This window comes from Rhododendron vialii, chromosome 1a (genome assembly GCF_030253575.1).
Source record: "Rhododendron vialii isolate Sample 1 chromosome 1a, ASM3025357v1".
NCBI lineage: Eukaryota > Viridiplantae > Streptophyta > Magnoliopsida > Ericales > Ericaceae > Rhododendron > Rhododendron vialii.
In genome coordinates this window covers 48,681,511-48,703,113 of record NC_080557.1, presented here as the reverse complement: position 1 = coordinate 48,703,113, position 21,603 = coordinate 48,681,511, and the positions used below count along the sequence as shown (strand labels likewise).

Below are 21,603 nucleotides of genomic sequence, written 5' to 3'. Positions count from 1 at the left end.
TTTTTAATTTGAATTCAGTGCAAGGATATCCCCAAATCAAAATACTCCTAATTTGGTAGCCATACTTTTGGTCGAGGAAGTCAAACATAAAATTAACTACCAAAGAAATTCATGTAGATGTTTTTTATTGGGAAGTGATTTTGCCACTCTTTTTTTTTGTTTTGTTAATGTCACTCCCTTTTGTGTCTTGATTAGATAATTTGTTTTGTGAGATAAGGGGAGTGACATTAACAAAAAGGGTAATGGCAAAATCAATTCCCTTTTTATTAATCTATATTGTAATGAGAATATGGTAATATAATTTTAGATGCTTACAATAATAGGAAGGGGTTATTGATTTTTCAAAAAAAATCTTGGACGGCTGATTGTTCGATTTAAAATAAAGAAAAATGTTTTGCGGAAGAATATATTTTGTTTGATACTCCATTTTCTTTAACAAAAACCTATTATCACTTCGCAAAAATCTTAAAGCTTGAATAGGAGGATCTGTTCTGATTTGATTTGTCTTGCTCTATCCTTAGGTTCTTGGACGTAGTTGTATTACGAAAAATATTCTCAAGTAATTTATAAATACTCAAAGTCCAATCCCCGTGGGCCACCTATAAACATTGAAGCCACAGGAATTGATCAAATTTGGCTTTCCAGAACAAAGTCACCTATTTCGTATACTTTTGGAAAATTTATATAGATATACTAAAAAATTAGTACTCCATCAATCACTATAGTGATAAATTAAACAATCAATTTACTAGTAATATTTTGCGTGTAATCTAAATGCGTAGAAGCATCATATAGAATCTATATATTTTGCTTCACAGGCCGCAATGGCCGGTCCAAGTGGATAGCAAACAAGCTCTACCATTTGGAAGTAGTACAATGCGTGTGTTTTCACTTTTCATACGTGTGTGTGTGTGTGTTTTTTTTTAATGTCTGGACCGGCTAATGTGCACATTAGCTATTCACTCCTTGGTTAATTCATTAAAAGCTGGTCATTCATGTTGGGACTAGGAAATTCACTAAAAATTACTTTCTTGTGTCCTGATACCTTAAGAATCGAACCCTAATCAATTGGGTGGAGAGCAAACCCACTAACCAACCAACCGTAATAACCCTCGAGACTTTGGGTTTTCACTTTTCATATGTTAAACGATGTCCAAAGCAGTACTTTTATTGACAACTGGGGGTTAAAATACTTCCATTTTTAATTATGTGGCCGGGCGTACAGTACTCCACAATCAATCACTACCTCAAGTCCAACTATATATTCTAAAAGTGAGAAACTTATTCATGGTCATGAATAAGTTATTCACGATTTTACGCAATCTCATTCGTCCAAAAATATTTTGGACGATTCGGATTGAAAACAATCTCTCAACGGTAATATATTTCAATCCGGATCGTCCAAAAGTATGACCGAAATTAAGCGATGTAAACTTTATTTATAACTCTTCCGTAAATAAGATTTTCTCATTCTACAAACCAAGCTCCTTCAATTACTTGCGATTATATGGTAGAAATTACTAGCATTACACTCGTACTATGCACAGAATGACATTTGGCTATCACCTATACACAGTATTAAGAGAAACTTTCCAAAAAGAGAACTTATAAATACCCGAAAATATACATTTCGTTTTTCTATAGCATACATAGAGTAGAATTATGTCACTGTATGGATAAGTCAATGACCAATGGCTTATATTATGTTTGTGTTCCTAAAAAAAAAAAAAAAACATGACACTTTTTTAAAAAATGTTTCAAACCTCTTTTTCATCAGAGTTTACCAGAAATTTAAAAAATGATGTGTCTTGCCGCTTGAATAAAAACAAGAGCTAGCAAACAAAAGCAGGCTGGATAGCTATGATCTAAATCATCTCTCTCTCTCTCTCTCTCTCTCTCTCTCTCTCTCTCTCTCTCCTTCCTTTTTGCGTGTCTTTTCTGCTAATTGTTTGACATAATCCCGTTTTGGATATACAAATTAAATGGAAGAGAGTACGGAGAATGTTTGAACCTGTGCACAATATGTGAGCAGAGTATGATGACACTATTTGGTTGATTTTTTGTCAAGCATATAGCGTGTAGGCAAATATATGATCGATCGAGATGTTGGGATATGCTGCTGCTTCTTTTTTTATAATCTCTTACTCACGTTAATAAACGTATTTTTTTCCATCTATTATTAAAAGGTGGAGTATGGACGGCACTAACAATTTTTTACATCATTTCTTACACATGCAACAATACCATGACATCATTCCTCTACTCTCTCTTTTTTAGTAATAATGAAGGAGAGAAAACTAAATTAAGCAATAATAAGACCCATACACTGTCTCCTTGTAATTAAAAATAACAGTACAGACAGTGCAACATAAAAAGAGATAAATTCTGGAGCATGAGTGAGAGCTTTCTTGGAAAGGATATCCGTGTATTTGTTTTCTTCTCGATAAACATGGCTAATCTTGATAGATATGAACTTCTTCAGAAGGTACCTGCATTGCAAGATTAAATTACTCAAAGGGTGATAGCTGTGTGGTCATCCAAAATTTGATCAAGGATTTGGGCGGCATCCACACAGACTCCAATTAATCCGGTCCCAACCCCCAATCGAACAAGGCCCATAGTTCTGCCTCCAGGACCGAACAGGAGCTTACTTATATGTTTCGTTGAAAGCCCACCAGCAAGATTCCCTGATGAACCCTAATTAGGCCTCCTGCTAAGCTGTGAGGAGTACTAAAGATGGAGCAGACTTTCATAATAGATTTGTCGGTTGTGCATACCCAAGGAAATAACGATCTTGAGAGCAAGTTTATCAGTAGTAGTTTGGTAAAATTGCCAGTAAACAGTGCACTTTTTTCGTTTTACCTACTTATATTTTTTTCAACGCTACATCGATATCATCTATTTAACATATTTTCTATTAAAATATTATTACTTTTATTTTCCTTTTTTCTTTTTTAAGGAGAGAGAGGGAGAGTGAGAGAAAACAATAAAGAAATGAAAAAACTTATGAACAGTCGCACTCTTCTTTTACCTTGGAACCGTAGCTGGAGGGAGTTTACCTCCTCCTTTACTGATTCTGTTGTAGACTACTTTTCTCGCTTTTGGTGATGTAAAATGGCTATATAGGTAGGTTACATGAGCCGGTAAACTTGCTCTAAGTTGTACTCGGTCTAAAATTAAGAGGATTTTTTTTTACTCGATCTAAAATTAAGAGGATTTTTTTTTTCCTCCTACTCCTCCACTATTATCCATATCGTCAGGGACGGATAGAGAGTGGGTCACGCAGGGGCATGTACCCCTACTCAAATTAAAAATATTTATATTGTTTAAATTAACATAATTATGAAAGTGTGCTAATATATAAACATAAACATTTGCATATATCTCTACATAGAATTAGTTTTATGTCTGAATTTCATCATATGGTATATTTATATTTGTCATTTTAGGAGCTGTTTATCTATTTGGAGCTATTCTTTCTTGATTCTCTTTATTTTTAACCGTCTGAGAGAAATATTTTACAATAAAGCCATTAACAAAACTAACCCGATCATTCTAAAACTTGTCGATGTTCATTTAAAACATATTTTAAAATTTAGAAAATTAGTCTTAGGTCCATTATGTAAACTTCATAAGCCTACAAATCCATCTATTAATTTTGTAAGGTCTCAAGTCCAGTTTATGGCACTCTAGAGTAAGGTAGGATATCCTAGGGTTTAGGCACTTTCATAAGATTTTAGGGTGTACTTTTTTATTATAGGATAGGGTACCCTAGGGTAGGATAGATTACCTAACGTACGGCAGCCTAGGATTTAGGCACTTTTATAGGATTTTATGGTGCACTTTTCTATTATAGGGTTTTAGTAGTTTAGGCACTTTCATAGGGTACCTTAGGGTTTAAATTGTGTAGACTTGTGGTTTTACAAAATTATTAAGCAGACATGTGAGCTTATAAAATGTCTATAATGGACCTATCACTAAATCTTTTGTTTGAGATTTTGTGCTCATTTTTACCTAATTTAACTTAAAGTATGCATTATAAACTTTTGTAATTAGTAATGCCGCATGCCTTGATTTTGTACGATTTTACTGTAGTTGACTAAAAAAAATGAACTTTCGCCATTATGATTAACATGTGTCTCCACTAAGCTATATTCCTGAATTCGTCCCTGCATATCATGATATATATATATATATAGACACACACACACACACACACAGAGTCAGTCTCAAATGAGGGAGTCCGCATTTTAGTTAAAATGCGGACCTCCTCATTTCTTCCATTTTTCGGTCGAATTTCGATGATCTGAGCCGCTCAATGTGTTCAGAACGTTATTTTAAGGGTACCTGCGAGAAATCGAAAAGGGCTTCATCCGAGCAGTTTTTGTTTGAACTGTTCGATAAAAAATAAACAAAAATTGTTCGGATGAAGCCCTTCCCGATCATTTTTTTTGCTGATTTCTCGCGAGTACCCTTAAAATCACGTTCTAAACACATTGAGCGGCTCGGATCATCGAAATTCGATCGGAAAAGGGAGGTCCGCATTTTATTAAAATGAAGTGGTCCTCATAATAGCCGGACTGTATATATATATCACATTTGTATTCTTATTTTGCCATGCATCTAGCTAGGTTATGGAAGGGCGTGCGGCTGCCACCTCATCGCCAAGTAACTATTTCACATACGTCACTAAAAGTATCTCCAACGGTGGGCTAATCTTGCGGCCAAAATAAATTTTTGGCTAGCATGAAGGTCAATTTCCATGTAATACAGTGAAGCTAATGGAAGGAATGCAAATAAAGTAGTTCTAGCTATATGAGGACGCAGGAAAGATCGAAACAGCTACAAGAGTTCATATCAGCTTTGCGTGGCTGTGAATCAATGAGCCAATTAGCATGCTCTTCACTTGGTGTCATTCGATCTGGAAAATGTTGAATCTAGGCTGTTACGTACATCATTTGCTAAGTACTCCTGGTACAATTTAATTAGCATTCATTGACGGAAACTTAATTAGGACCCAAATCTTGGTTCGTATCTTGTACATATCTTCTGTGTGCAGGGAAAGGTCTTCCTGATGTGCATTCGATCGGTTTTGAAACATTAATTTCCAGGATGCCTTTGATTGGGTGGAAGCAAATTAACAATTCGATCAGGGCGTATAATACCTCATGAAGGGGTTGATATGGAATACGATTCTGCATGCATGTATATAGGAGAGTTATAGAGGTGGAGTCGAGTTTGAAAAAACACTTGAAGGAACAGCGGAATTTATATACTACTTGGAGATCCATCGGTAGGAACTTAATTGATTGCAAATTGGAGTACTTCGATCATAATTAATCCAATTGGAGGCTTTTTCCACATGCGCTAGCTTATTTGGAAGTGAACTAATAATACTTTGATCATTATAGGTAACTTATGAGCAATACTAGGGACACATCCAAGTTTACATCATTTCTTACATCCTCTCTCACAAAGGGTTGGTGAGACCCACAACATTATTTTGAGAGAGTCCCACCACAGTTGTGAGAGAGGATGTAAAAAAATGATGTAAATTGGATGTGTTCCTAACTACTCCATTTTTGTTTGCTTTTTTTGTTCAAACCTTTACTAAATGATTTAAGTAACTCTAGAGTACTCGTGATGGATCAAGGTAAAAATAGCTTTGACAACAATATATGGAGCCACTTTTGTGAAATTTTAGCAAAATACTGTATTATTGTAGCAAGCCAAAAATAACTTTGGCATATAGCTCAAAGTCTCAACCATTAGAGATCCTCTAAGCTGCACCTTGGGCTACGTCTATTTATAAGATTTGAGAATGTCAGGATTTTTTATTTTTTTTTGCAATTTCTTGAAATATGAAATGACAGAAAGAGAAAATTAAAAACAGATATATCACTTATGTGCATGCTTCTTATTACTATCGCTTAGAAAATATTATACGGAACATAAAAGCTACACACCCTAGTTCAATTTCCATAAACTTAAATTTGTTGGGAAGTTACTACAACTAGTTTTTTTTTATCACTAAATAAATAATAGTATTTCATCATTAATAATTTTATTTTCTTTTTATTTCGAATTTGTTTTGTGGTGAAAGGTGATACCTGGCGGCCCGGCCTGGCCCGCCCACGCCTTCTTGAAGACCAAAGTGGTTGGTACCCGAAGTTTTAAAAACCTATAGGGCCAATCTTAGCTGAAGCCCAACCCGATGAACCCACAATCAGGGCTCACATCAGCAAACAATAAAAGATGGTTTTGTTTCTCTCTTGAATAAAAGGAGGACCTTCCCCCCTCTCTCTCTCTCTCCGATTCCAAAACCCTAGCCGCCCTCCTCCCTCTTACGATGTTCTTATCGGACCACTTTCCACTATCTCTCCTAAAACCAATTGGTGATAGCGGAGGCTTCAATTAAGTCTTTTATGGTATTCGACATCACACCTGCAAGTCTGTTTTTAGAGCAGTCGTAGGGAATGACATTGTGTAACCAAATCCGTAGGGGTACTCCGGGCCCAACAATTCTAAGGCATGAAATCCCTACAAATTTTGGAGGGAAAAAAAGAGTAAAAGACGAAGGAACGATTCCTGCCTGACGAACTCGTAAAATATTATCCAACGTTTTCAAATAACAACTTCTGGAAGTTCATGTTAACCCCCAAAACTATCTTTTATCTCGTTTTCTAGTTAGTAATTTTGGCTGAGAATGGGAGGCTGAGGTACATGGAAAGTATCGCCAAAGAGATTTGCAGAAGTGACCATGACGCACACAGGGGAGAAGTGAAAGCCATTGTGACAACCGTAATTGTAAGTTCTACTCCTTAAATGCAAATTACTGATTCGGTATACCATATGCCACAAGTCAACATTCTGGTAAGATATTTAAATACATGCTAGTTAAATTGTTGTTGGACTTTGTTTTTAGAAAATGGCATCAATAGTAATGAATTCTTATTGTTGAAGAATATTTCATCATATTAATTGCCCCATTCTCTTGAACTTAACTTAAATTTGGAAATTGTCTTTAATTAAATTTTTTTTGCATTTTTAGTTTTGCGCCAAACTTGTGGGTTATTGATTCGTCTCGATGGGAAGAATCGGAAAAGTAAATTTTTTTTTACTTTTACCCAAGTATTTTGAGAAATAACCACTTTTTAGTGTCAAAATGTCGACGAATTAATAACCCACAAAAATTTGGCTCAAAACTAACAAATGCGAAAAAAATTCAAATAAGGACAATTTTCATATTTAAGTTAAGTTTAAAAGAACGCAACCTTAATACACTTTAACTCGTGTCCCAGGAACACTTGTTAGCATAACGAAATTAATATTATCAACAGCTAGCATTCTAAGGCCCCGTTTCAGAACATCTTCTTAAAAAATAAGTACTTATTTCACATTTTCAAATTCAAAAATATTATCAACAGCTAGCATTCTAAGGCCCCGTTCCAGAACACTTTCTTAAAAAATAAGTACTTATTTCACATTTTCAAATTTAAAAATAATGTAAATAATTTTTTTTTTTTGCACCATATAAAAGATCTCGATAAGATCTATCAAATAAGATCCATATTGTTAGAAAATTTATTTGCGTAAATATATTATTTTTGAGTTTGAAATTATCTTTTTAAAAAATACTCCGTAAGTACTTATTTTTAGTTTCGGAACGAAGCCTAATACTAGTACTAAATGATAGTAGTAAATAAATTTGATGAGTATTTGTCCGAAGGACGGAAACCATCCGTCATAGATTGGGTTGGATTGGTTCAAGTCTTGATCGATCAAGAGGTGAGGTGCATGCTTAGATTTTTCTTCTAGTAATAGTACTCTTCATGCACGACACGTATGTAGCTAGGAGTATATCATCATCAATAATTTTAATAGTAGGACCGATCCAAAAAGAATCCCACCAAGTTGGGTGTGGCAGCCATCCAAAAGAGAAACTGATTTGGACTCTCTGAATGGACCGGAGCCGGACCACCTTAATTAGCCTTGTTTGTTTGTATTCACTTTTTTCTACGCCTTTAATTATTTCAGTCTTAATTCGTTGAATGAGTATGTATGTATGTATGCATGGATGCATGTTTGGATATCGATCGGATTAAAGAGAAGGAAAACCACATAAAAATTCACATATATCCCTTCTCCGGCTAAAAGAAATACATTAAGTTTTCCAACTAATAATTAATATATGCATGACTTTTTCTTTTGGAAATTAATTTCTACACTTCTTTTTTTTTATAACCACATTTTCTTTTTTGGATTTCAGTGTTGAAAATGTATGCATTTTTTTTTACTAAAAGACCCAAAAAAAAAAATGTGGATATCAAAAAAGGGAGTGTTACAAAGCTAGCCTAGCTAAATTTGGTTTTTGGAGGTTCTACTCTATATTTTTCTAATTTGTTATAATTGTTTTTTGGCAACAAAATCTCTATCTACAATAAAATAAAAAGAGGAGTACTGGAAGTTTTTTTTAACATAGAATTAAATTGTGGTGTTCCAAGCAGTAATTGTAGTAGTAGAAGAATATTGTATATATACTATTTTTTGATATTAATAATACCACCCTTTGTAGTAAGTACTAGGTGAATAGATCGATTATTAGTTGAGTGAATCTTTACGATCCGAAAAATATCCAAAAAGGCGAATCTAAAAAAATATCTAACTCAATTGAAAAATATCTAAAAAATATCCAAAAAGGCTGGACATGCAACTTTCTTTTTTGTCACTCTCTAATATTTCATCAGCTGATCGAGACTAATTTGTGATCGAGCTAGCGGTGTGTGTGTGTGTGTATATATATCAAAGTAGAATTGAAACAGCTGTATTGTTGAATCTTGGCCAACTGTTCCAAGGGGATTGATCGAGACAGCTTTGTAACTTAATTTTAATTTCCTTTTTGTTAACTTCTTGTCTGTTAATTTCGTTTCCCTTTCGATATGGTTTCTTTTCTAAATAAAATTCTGTTGTTTAACATCGTTTTCATTTGCTTGTTTCTTTCTTTTCTAAATAAAAATTATGTTGTTTAACCTCGTTTTCATTTGCTTTTCCAACTTTTTGCTTTCGTCATCCACCTATCAATATAAACTTTAAGCCACCTAATTATACGTATTAGTTTCTATGAACAATTTGTGTTGTATTCTCTCTCTCTCTCTCTCTCTCTCTCTCTCTCTCATTGTTTTTAAGAACGACAATTATACAACTATATACAAACCTACATGTGTGAGAAAGTTTGTGCAATGATGTGCCATGGATGGTGGTCATAAGGCTCCATTCTGTTAAGGTTCTTATTGTTTAAGTATTCATTTTTTATTTTACGAGACATGTCATTCTTTCCTTTTGCGGAACGGGGCCTAAATACGACATTGTGTACCAACAGTAAGAATTAACTGGTTCCTTGTGTGCAAGAATGGAGGTTCAAGTTTGGCGCTCTTCATTTTCATTTCTAATGGGTGGATGGTTGAAAAAGTGTCTTCTTCATGAGATTTCACCTATTGAGATTAAACCGACCCAAAAAAATAAAAATAAAAAAAGTTTACATGGCTTTGGTACCACAAAGACACCACACAACATGCTAATTGCTACACGAATGGATATTTATAGCAATGCTTTTCACGCAAATTTACAGGTATACTTGGTATTCCATTCATTTTTTTTAGTAATATTTTACCTTATGTTTCATTTAAGTGTTTTTTTACGAGCTCAAATTAGCTAAAACTAGCAATATTCATATATATGCACATCCTCCATGATTTGGTTTCAAATTTAATTTTAAAAAGAGATAGGGCTTCATGTTGCGAGTAGGCATAAGCCTCCAAAAGTATAGGACCGGCCCTGATTTCAAGTAGGCAAGCACAAATACAACTATTCCAAAATTAGAGTCCTTAAAGTGACCCTATTGATGAGATTCTAAATTTTAAGAACATGAAAATTCCATCTTATTCAAAATAAAAACATGGAAGTTACCCAAGAAAATTATGCACCACATTTTCCTCCTCATATTCGAAATACTATATACTAATGGTGTCACAACACCACAAAAGACTGCAATTCCGAGCACACAAGATTATACGAAATACTTACAGGTATTTATTAGAATCCTCTCATGTTATAATCCATCATGTGACCCTCATGTATAGTTGCAATCTAATTTAACAATTCAAACTGATCATTTTGTTTGCCTAGATGTGTAACCATCACGCTGAAAATTAGGACATCACGGAAGGAGTAGTCAAATTGTATTAATTTATTCTTCAAGTAATGAGCGGTAAAAGTAAAACCTTCATTGCTCTTTAAGACAAATATTGTTTGATCCGATCAACCTAATTTTATTTTTATTTTTTATTTTTTTATTATCATGGATGGCCTACATCTCGACACCTACAAAATTGTAACTAAACTCAATGGATCGTCGAGTGAGACTCTAATGGGTTCCATTTTGCTCCATGGCGAATCGATGATCTTGTTTTGCAAATTTAAGAGTTCTGATGTATATTTTGGTATCTCAAGATGTTAGGACCAGCTTACACATACAGCAACTAATTCTTGAGTACTAATCTCACCACTCAATGGTGGAGGAGCTTATATTAATTTAAAGTCGGAATAAAATTCTGATTGACTGGTGCCTGCCCACAAGAATTGATAGCACTATAGAAGTTTTGAACTCGAGATTTAAAAGAGGAAGCAATATCTCTTCAGTTTCAAGCCTTCACTACAAATCAAATTATTGGGACCATTAAAATAAAATTTTTGATCGATTACTAAAAACAATAACAAAAAAGAAAAAAAGGACGAGGAGGAGGAAAAAGAAGGCGGAAATTTGGTACGTATGAGAAAGAATGGCCAGTCCAAACATCAATTTAATTAATACTCCACTAGTTATATATCCACTCCAACGAACAACAATAATAATTTGAATTCGGTGGGCACTGTAGGCAAACGCAACAAATATGGTGGGCTCGATCGATCTAAAGTCAAAATTAACCACGACAAATAAATTGAAGGAGAACAGCTAGCTAGCTAGCGCGCTGCTAGCTTTGAAACCAGTTGCGCGCAGTAGCAATTAAATTTCTCTCACTACTCACATAGCATAGCATTGCAGAAAAAGGGTTCTTCTATAAATAGTCCGGCTCCCTCAGATAGATATCCTCGATCCCTTGCTACGTAGCATCATATACTGTACAGTACTATATTTTCAAGATCCAAATACTACTCCACTAACTAAGGAGGCTTAGAAAGTAGTTTCTCATCTCGTACAGAAAAGGGAAAAGGCCGACCGGGCTTTATCCATTGGATTTAGATTAATAAGTAGACAGTTAAAAATAGTTCTGTACTGTACTGTACTGTACTACTTTAAAAAGATGGAAGCTGAATATGGTAGTGGGAATGGGATGATGAGGAAGAAGAACAAGGATAGGAGGATAGTGGTAGCAGTAGACGAAAGCGAAGAGAGCATGTATGCTCTGTCTTGGTGCCTCACTAACCTTCTCTCTCAACAAGCCAAAACCAACAATATTAACAATACTACCATCGTCCTCCTCTACGTCAAACCCCCTCCCCCTGCTTATTCCTCCATGGATCCCACTGGTCAGTCACTCACTCACTCACTCTCTCCTATCCCCTAGCTACTGGAGTACTACGTACGTACGAGTACTATTAATTTCCTTCCCTCCCTCTTTTTTAGTACCCGGCCTCCATCTCCATATATGCATCAGCTAGCATGCATGTCTTGATACTCTCGATCGATCCATGAAACTTTCTGTTTATATATTGATGATTACTAGCTGGAGTAGTATTCTTTCTTTCTTTCTTTCCCAAGTACTGCTAGATTGCTATGTATGTATGTATCTATCTAATCACTATTTTTGTTTTCTGAATATTCTATCAGGATACCTTTTTGGTGGAGATGTAGTGGCAACCATGGAGAAATACAGCAGGGACTTGGCCAATTCTGTTATGAACAGAGCCGAAGAGGTCTACGGAGCCTTCAACACCACCACTGTACGTGTCATACGCACACATGACTGCGTATTTGTTTGTTTAATTTTGTCTCCGAATTGTATGTTGTTGATTGTGGGGAAAGTTGGATGTGCAGATAAAAGTGGAGAAGAAGATCGGTAGCGGAGATGCTAAGAATGTGATATGTGTAGCGGTTGAGAAGCTTGCAGCGGACGTCCTGGTCATGGGTAGCCATGACTATGGTTTTTTCAAGAGGTAGGTACTGCAATTTTAATTTGAACAAATAAAAATTCCTCCTCAGTGATTAACTTGTACTACTACTACTACTACTACTACTACTACTACTATAATATACTCCACTACAACTTCAATATATACTAATCGCTGCAGGATCGAGGATTTGATTAATATTAATTGGTACTCCCAGTTTCTAATAAGTTGAATTGAATTGATATATACTCCATTTTGCAGGGCACTGTTAGGAAGCGTGAGCGATTACTGCTCCAAGCACGTCAAGTGTCCACTTGTGGTTGTGAAGCGACCGAAGAATGCTTGAGAGAAAGAGTGAGAGAGAGAGAGAGCTTTGAAATATTGGAGGAGAAATTAGAGGAGAGGATCATTGTAATCATATTAGTCTGTCTGTCTGTGGGAGATTTGTGGCTTTTTCTATGCTCTGCTCTCTGTGGGTTATATGTGTGTGTAAAAGAAAATATGCAGATAGAGAGTTCCATTACATGAGATTAATTAGGTGATTATTATAACTGAATGGAAGTGTTAGCAATTCCTTTTAGTTTTACTGCCGAAGTAGAGTAGTTAATTTGGAATTAAACACATAACAACTATTTCTATTTGGGCATGCACACGCGGAGTATGTGATTTGATAATTAAATTGTCATACAGTGTCAGTAATTAACAGCCAAGTTTTTTTTTTTTTTGTTAAATAATGTCGTAATTTCAATCTGATAATTGTAATCAGAGGCATGCCCCTCGATCTGCTGTGTCATTTGGTTTTGTTAACACAATCTTAACTTACCTAAAAAAGATAGAGAATCTTGGTTAAGACTTAAGAGAGGAATTGCCAAGAATGTTAAGCCTCCAGTTGAAGAGTAGCATCACCGGGAGGCAGGAGTTGAGAAAAAAGATCAAGATGCATGGCAAGGGAACCGTTACACAAACATTTTTTCAGTGCACCATTTTCACCCACCTTGATCGATCACAATTGGATCATTCCAAACCTTGATCCTATCCTTGATTACTACTACTCCTATATATATTTATTCTAACCAAAAAAACTGGCTAAGTTTTCTCAAGACCATCAATCAGATCATATTTTTGACAAAATGGTAGAATTTTATTAGAATCAACGGCCAAACATTACATTAAAAAAGGTTGTCATTCTTCCCAAGAGGAGACATTAATAATAACCAAACAGAATGTTTAACTATGTTTCTGCAAAATTACGTAGTACCAGTGCCTTCAAATTCTTTAAACGAAATTGTGCCACTTTTTGCCGAAAGAAGCAAGGCTAGCTACTCATTCTGGATATTAGTTCTTCGATCAAATAAAGAATCAAATTAAGGATACCAATATATTCAACAGTATTGCTAGAAAATTATAGTATTTGATTCACAGGAAAAAATAAGAAGACATGATACTTCACTTGGGCTCATATATATGGTGTGATGCCTAACGCTAGAACTAACTCGGGCTAAGTCCAAGTAAGCCCACAAGGGCAACCAAGAAGAACGTTCCATTTGAAGGGAAGGGAAACCTATCCCGGCCCAATAATTTGCAAATTAACCAATACTATACTTTACTATGCCATAAAGAAAGTAACTAAGACTGTAAACGTATTAATGTTTTGTTCGGGTAAATTAAATAGACGTGTGTTGTGTCAAGTGTTTTCTTCTTCTTCTTCTTCTTCTTCTTCTTCTTCTTCTTTTCTTTTGCAGTATATGGTTTGTTTCAAACAAATAAACAGAAATGCGAGATTGATCTCTGTAGCGTAACGTACTCCTTTTTTTATTTTTTATTCAAAACCAAAAATGTTACCTCTTATCTTATTTTTGTCATACCCACTTTAATAAATTTAGTCTTAGATATCTTAATGTCAATAAATATAAAACCTAAATTTGTTTTACACAAACAGTTTTATGGCAATGAAACTTTCTTGCTTCTTTCTTTTTTTTTAAAAAAAAAACCCTGAATACTGTGTTAACAAAAAAAAAATACCAAGTACTACTTTGCAATTTTCCAGAATAGCTAGGGCGGAGTCATTATCAATTTTCAATGGGTTCATCTATTGGCCAAAATAATTGTATAACATAATTATAGTAGCATTAATTAGCTAGTTTCATCCTAGGGGCATGCAGCTGAGCTGACCCCATGCAGTACTATTAATTGATGCTATAGCGTCGCCATTGAGATATGATCACACGGAAGCATGCAAGTTGGATTTAGGAGTATATCGCTGGGTTTTGAAGATTTTGTGCAACTAATTAAGTTTTGTCGAATTAATTTGTTGAGTTTTTAATTCAATTCAACTTTGCTTTGGATTCCTAGCTTGCCTATTAGTAGGAGTATTTTTTTTGGAAAAGAAGATGTTTCAGTGAAGTCATGTGTACGTCTTGTATGGCAGCGAGATTGACTTTTGTTTAATTATTTTTTGATGTGCACTTTTAATTGTTTCGTAGTATTTGTTGGATGCTCTTTTTGTGAGGAGGAACAAAGAAAGAAAAATGAGACAATATATTTATAAATAGCAAGGATGGTGTGAGTTTGATGGAGGAAGGAGGGTAAACAAAAAGGTGACTAGCTACAATAGAAAATGGTACTGTAGTACTACATTTTGTTACTACTCCAATTTTGCTGAAAATTTAAAGAGTTTAAAGTAGATGCTCGATCTAAGAATGATTTCCTGGCCTTTATTACGTACTCTCGATCCCGGCCCGGTCGTAACCAGAAATTCCCGCTTTAGCTCAACAGATCGAATCTCGTTTTGGTTTAGGGCCTACATATAATACTATAATTAATGCAGTACTTCCATATGCATGGTTGAATGGTGTCTCCTAATTAAACCGGAGTACTCTAATTAGACAGGTACTAATAAACAGGAGGCACTAAAACAGTTGTACCCTTGTCTGAAAAAAAACTAGCTAGTACTCCCTCTGTCCTTCTTTTTAAGTGTTCTGCTTCATAATTTATTAAGGAGACATCGTCCTTACACATTTCACATTAACTTTTATCTCCACTTTTTCTACTTACCATCTATAAAGACATCATCATTACACTTTTACTCACTAACTTTTCAAAATGGAATCTACTTTTAGAAGCAAAATGGAAAATGCACCAACTTTTACCCTACTAACTCTATAAAATGGACATTTATTAAGGAACAATCCAAAATGAAATACTAAACTCTAAAAAAAAGACAAGGGGAGGGAGTAGTAATTAATACCCATGCACCTGCCAAAATTGGAAAATATACTACTAGTAATTAAAAGACTTGGTTATACTATAATTATTGAATGAATTATTAAAGTAGTTACTGGAGTATAAGCAAAGGCTGTCTGTGGCCTGTGGGATGGGCTCAATAAAGATTCCAAACGCTCTCTGCACTGCACCAGCCTAATTTTTTTTACTATCAATTAACTCGTCCCATCATAACACACAGCCAACTGGATTATCGATCTATATAAGCCGAATCTACTTTTAGCTGTACGTAGAACACTTGTTGCATGTAAATTGATTAGTTCTCGATGTCAAATGAACTCTTTGGTCTGGTCAAAACTCAAAAGAAAGGGTAGCTTAAGTAGCTAGCTTACGCTTCCTAGTTAATTCCTACTTAATTTATAGTTGGTTTCAGTACTAAATTAAGAACTCGAATCTCTATATACTTTTACAGGACTGGACTGGAGTAGTGGAGTATTTTTGTATGTTCTGTACTATCTTGGGGCTTACTCTTTGACGGCCGGTTTCTTTCCCAAGCAAAGATAAGATAAGGCCCTTGTTTTAAGCCAAAGTTAACAAATCATCATCACCCAGCTCCTACCTGCCACGAGATCTCCTATCCGACCCCCCTCTCGGCCATTGATCTCGCAAATCAACGGCCAAAAAGGGTGAGATAGGGACCTGTCCAGAAAGGGGTTGAACAAGGGATCCAAATTCCACACTCCCCCCTTTGCATGCCCTCATCAGACAATTGATTTGTCAAATGCCCCATAAAATTTATGGGGTGACTACTTTGTGTACCCATCGAACAGAGTATACTAGCTAGGTACCATCTATTCTATACTACATACCCACAATTAATTCTTTCTCAAAGAGAGACGAATATATATGAATTGAAGCATTAATATGTCAAAAGTCCAAACACACATTCAGAATTGGTGAATGAAATCAGGGCGTTCGGAAGATCTCCCAAGATAATTGAAAGACCTAATTTGTGCTTTTTTGGACAGTGTAATTATTGGTGCGGCTTCTTAGCCCATGTTCTAAGAGCATCCGCAATGTAATAATCAAAATTGGATAACCAAATGTTGCCACATCATCTTTTGGTTATCCATTTTAGACATTGCTAAAGTTAAAAATGTAGAGGTCCACAATGTAATAATCAAAATTGGGTAACCAAAACTTGCCACATCACCTTTTTAAACTACAAAAGTCTAAAAACTAAATTTTTTTACAATAATTTGAATACTCTTTATGAAGAAAAAAAAAAGACAGTTTTTTAAAGAAAATAGTTTAGTGAATTTTTTTTAAATAGTTTTTTTTCAAAAAGAAAACAGTTTTAAAAAAAAAAAACAGTTTCTATTAGTATTTCAAAAAACTGTTTTTTTTTTAATAAAAAAACAGTTTTTGTGTAAAAACAAAAGAGTTTTTTTTTTTTTGTAAATACTGTTTGTTTTTTTTAAGTTTCTAAACAAAAATAGTTTTTGAAAATAATTTTCTGGAAACGTTGTTGAGAGAGAGAGAGAGAAGGTTTTTATGTAATGATGAGTGTACTTGATTGAGAAAATATGGGGACCATTAGATTTGATTATTGGCAAAAGGTTGCTAGTTTTGATTATTCAAAAGCCAATATTTGATGAGTTGCTAAGAGGTTGCTAAGTTTGGTTATTACAATGTGAGCACTTTTTTAAACAAACATTGTTAACTTTAGCAACCTTTTGATTTTGATTATTACATTGTGGATGCTCTAAGAGTTATTGGGCAGAATTCAATTCGGGAGTTTCTAGTATTGATTTCAAAAGCACAACAAAGGGGTCACACTCTTGCCTATTTATCGATCCACCCCGTTTCTATGGTCTGCATACACATTTTTCAAGATTTCCTACAGAAATCTCTGATCGAGTTAGTTCTTTGGGGAGAGAGAGAGAGAGAGAGAGAGAGAGAGAGAGAGAGAGAGACGCTGATTCAGTTCACCGAGGTGGTTCTCGATGGTGTTTTGGTTATTGTGGTTCTATGATCCTAGGAGACTAATGTCAATCAAAACTCTAACACTCTCGGTGAGGCAACGAAGCTGTTTTAATTACAAAGACTATGTTACAGAGCTCGATTCGCTTGACTGTACTGTTACAGAGCTCCATTCGCTTGACTGTACCGTTACAGCGCTCGGTTCGCTTATCAATTTTTCTCAATGCGTTGTAATATGTAATTCAATTTGTAATATCATGGTTTTGCCGGCCGATGGTATATTTGTAATTCAATTTGTAATATTATGGTTTTGCCGGCCGATGGTATATTTCCAGCAATTAACAGGCTTGGCAATATCCAAATGATTGGTTAATATGGAGTAGATGAATTGAAATAAAGTGAGATGTGGGATCAATGAAATTAGTAGAGCATGATGTAAACGGAGGATGGCCATTAATCAGGGTGGGTACCGTAGATGCATGCATGTTATTTTTATTGTTGGCCATTTTAGAGGCCCCCCTGCCCTACGTTTTACTCGATCGGTAGCCCAGTTGGTGAGGCTCATTACCTCCCTTTAACACAGGCGGGAATTCGAGTCCCAACAGGTACTCGAAACTCGTCTGGGGATCAAAAGGGAGAAGTTTTCACCAATTGTGCACTAAAGTAGTGTTATGGTGACGGTCTGTCCCCCCAGATGGTAGCTATGACTCGAACCGAACATTTCATTGACGGGTAGGAAGTTTCTATGATCACGCCTAAAGAGAGTTACTGCATGTGCTTGTTGTCCCCTCTCACCCTTTTTGATTATGAAAAAAAGAATCAAATAGTACTCCTACCAGGTTAAAATGACATGGGTGGATTAGCTAGCTTGTAATTATGAGTTCTTATTGACCTATATGGGAGTATCTTTTTTTGGCAAGTTCTTCTTATTGATCGACGAAGCTACTCCATCATTAATGTAGAGTAGTAGATATTGTCAATGCTAGCTAGCTCACCGCATATTCGGGGATATGTAGTACTCCTACTGTAGAGATTGTGTCACCTCACCCAGTTTGTGGGAGTTGAATTAATTACTACTCCAGTATAGGCTAGCTAGAAACATAAAGGATACAGCTGTTTCACTAACGTGTCATCAACCTAGCCCTTGATTTGAGAATGCATCATTTGTCAAATGTCAAATAGCTAGCTAGGCTAAATTTCACATTACCTCCCCTAAGATTTCCAACAAAAGTAGGAATATCCCCTGTTTTTCTCTCAAGTATCTATGACTGACCTCCCTTACTTTTTAAATAATACATAAAGCCGCTTCCATTATTTCACAGTAAACTAATTAACAGAATGACACTCATGTTTGTTGATTTTGGGCAGAGATCACATCCACCATTGTTTAGGCTCACTTTGGCCAAAATTAATTAATTATATTTGCCCTAAAGACAATTAGAATTATTGATGTTTAGTGATACTATCTTGTTTAAATGCACAAAATATATTGAATAATTTGTTTGAGAAAGTTTTGACTCAAAACCAAGCATTTTATTAGCAAATGAAATGAAAATATTTACACTAGAACAAAAAATGTGGGAGAAGGTTGTTGTGGACTTGAGTAAAGGCGCTTGGATATTCATTGTAATTTGTAACGTACAGAAGTTGGCCATAGGATCCTAGTATTGTTCTGATAAGCCTTCTTACAAGGTGAAAACGAGCGACCAATTTAACTAGGAGGAGGAATCTTGATAATTTAAGCAAAAGTAGGGGAGGATAAAGATATTTCAAAACATGTAGGGGATATATCTGCTCTTGTCCAAACCTGATCAGGTGAGGTCAATGAAAATTTCCCTTGTCAATAATACTAGCATAGAATGAGAACAAACAAATGGGAGAAGATATCCAAAAAGAATTTACAGTATGAGAAGGCATGCAGTTCCAATTATGGACCTGGACCTATAAAACTTTACCGGTAAATAATGGGCCTATATATATATATATATATATATATATATATATATATATATATATATACACACACTGAGGATCAAGTCATGACGCCTTGATTTAGTATTAGGTACAGACTTTTGCTCTAAGCCGTTGGATTGCGTTTTTAATGATCCGGATCCACGGATAATTTATTCGTGCGAACAAATTATCCGTGGATGCGCGAATAAATTATCCGTGGATCCGGACCATTGAAAACACAATCCAACGGCTAAGATTGTAGTCCAGACCTAACTCAAAATCCGAACGTCCTGACTGGATCCAGACTCTCTCTCTCTCTCTCTCTCTCTCTCTCTCTCTCTCTCTCTCTCTCTCTCTCTCTCTCTCTCTCTCTCTCTCTCTCTCTCTCTATATATATATATATATATATATATATATATATTGTGCTTGCAGAATGCAGAGTAGGGTTTTTTCCCCTAAAAAAATGATAATAGTAAATAGAAGAAGGGTTTATGAGTGAGCGACAATTTCTTTATGAAAGTGATAAGATGAGTCTTTTATTTGTGTGGTGAAATATGATACGTTATGTATAAAGCATTAGATAAGACACTAATAAATGTGTTTCAATTACTTACTGATAGCTACATTAAAACGTTTTTTTTCCCCCTCTTTTGAAATGAGTCCTAAAAAACCAGGACTCCTGTAGGACACTTTATAAGTTTATATATTTTCTCCGTTCGGATTTAATAGTTCTTTTTGGGATTCGTGCCAATTTTCAATCGATTATATTTTATAATTTTTGATATTTTATGTAATTTTGAAAACATTATCTTATAAAATTAATTGAGATCTATTAAACAATATCCATATTAAAAATAAAATTCATTTTTAATTTAAAAATATAACTCATTTTTTATCCGACTATAATTGAACCATGAACTATTAAAAATTCGGATAATGGGAGTATATGATAGTCCTTTGGCCTTATTAGGCCATTTTTCCATTCAAAACTGTGCTAGGCTTAGCAGGACGTCCACCCTGAACTGGACAACAAGGGTATACCCCAAAACATCAAATCGAAACAAAGGACAAGCCTGATGGAGGAACATGTAAATTCAAGTAGTATGATTGTAGGACACCTAATGCTGCAATTAAATGTGATCAATGTGTAAGAGGTTGTTGAGAGGGGTCTATCATCACATAAACATGAGTGGGTCCTTAAAACCCCATTGCATTGATGGTCCGAACCTAGCTAGCAAGAAATTGATAATGGGCCGCCATTATCAATCAATCAAATAGGGGACCCCTCCTTTTTCCAACCTGGATGACTTTGGTTGTTTAATATAGTTGCAGCTACCATAGCCATAGGGCTGGAACAAACCTACCTCTACCTCTACCTCTACCTCTACCCTACCTCCCCTCCATATTGAAGTGATTAAACTGGTTACTACTACTGCTTCATATATACATATTCCCTGATTTGTCAACATTTAACTCTTCAATTGGCAGGAGTACAACATTGTTTCGCTTTGGGTTATGAGTCAACTCGACAATTAATTGAGTGACTAGACTCATATCTCTTTTCTTTCTTTTTTCTTTTTACTCTGATCCATGTGCAAAATTGAAGCAGGATAATTGGCAAATGTCCCCGTTCTGCTAAATAAATCAATTGGCTTTTTTTTTTTGTTTTTTTTTTTTTTTGTATTTATTAGTTTTTCGTTAATTTTTTTGAAGATTATTGCATCGTCATGACCAGAGGAAACTAAAAAGTAAAAAAATTATGATTGAAATCCAATTTTTAAAAAAAAATTGGCTTATTGGCTTATTTTTGTTTTTATTTAAAAAAATTAGGTTTCAATCGTAATTTTTTACTTTTTAGATTCCTCTTGTCATGACGGTGCAATAATTCCAAAAAAATTGACAAAAAACTAACAAATACAAAAAAAATTTGAATAAGGACAAAAAAATTAAGCCAGTTCACTTGTTTAGCCGAACAGAAATCGCCCCAATCCACTGAGGTGTGTTTATGAACAGTCACATGTGGTTTTCACCCTACATCTTTTTTTTCGATTTTTTGCTATTAAAAAAAAAAAAGAAAAGTCTTTTTGGGTATTTTGTGTTTTGAACAGAAGCTAGTATATACGTTTCTTCCCTCATACTGAAAAGATTTAAAGCTGCACTAAGGCTTTATCCACATAAGTATAAATATATACTTTTAAAAAAAATAAGAAGAAAATAAAGTTTTAACGAGAACTTAATTAATTATGAACTTCCGTTTTTATTGCCATGACCAACCTT

The 21,603-nt window shown here is 34.9% G+C and overlaps 1 protein-coding gene across 2 annotated transcripts; it reads left to right on the top strand.

Annotated features, from left to right (window-relative positions):
• The first annotated feature begins 11,362 nt into the window (after window positions 1–11,362).
• On the top strand, window positions 11,363–12,719 carry LOC131305489 (universal stress protein PHOS32). Of its 2 annotated transcripts, none has more exons than XM_058332412.1 (4): window positions 11,363–11,586; window positions 11,888–12,000; window positions 12,095–12,213; window positions 12,430–12,719. In XM_058332412.1, exons 1-4 carry the CDS (start codon window positions 11,391–11,393, stop codon window positions 12,512–12,514), a joined length of 513 nt encoding a protein of 170 aa, XP_058188395.1. In that variant the 5' UTR covers window positions 11,363–11,390; the 3' UTR covers window positions 12,515–12,719. The 2 variants fall into 2 exon arrangements, with proteins under 2 accessions (XP_058188395.1, XP_058188393.1); XM_058332410.1 differs by having other exon boundaries at window positions 12,083–12,213.
• Window positions 12,720–21,603: the final 8,884 nt, after the last annotated feature.

Bases quoted from the DNA above. Each gene is read 5' to 3' on its own strand.
- LOC131305489 (XM_058332410.1), top strand. From the start codon at position 11,391: ATGATGAGGAAGAAGAACAAGGATAGGAGGATAGTGGTAGCAGTAGAC. The intron at 12,001-12,082 runs GTACGTGTCATA...TTGTGGGGAAAG, and splicing joins GAGCCTTCAACACCACCACT to TTGGATGTGCAGATAAAAGT. The intron at 12,214-12,429 runs GTAGGTACTGCA...TCCATTTTGCAG, and splicing joins GACTATGGTTTTTTCAAGAG to GGCACTGTTAGGAAGCGTGA.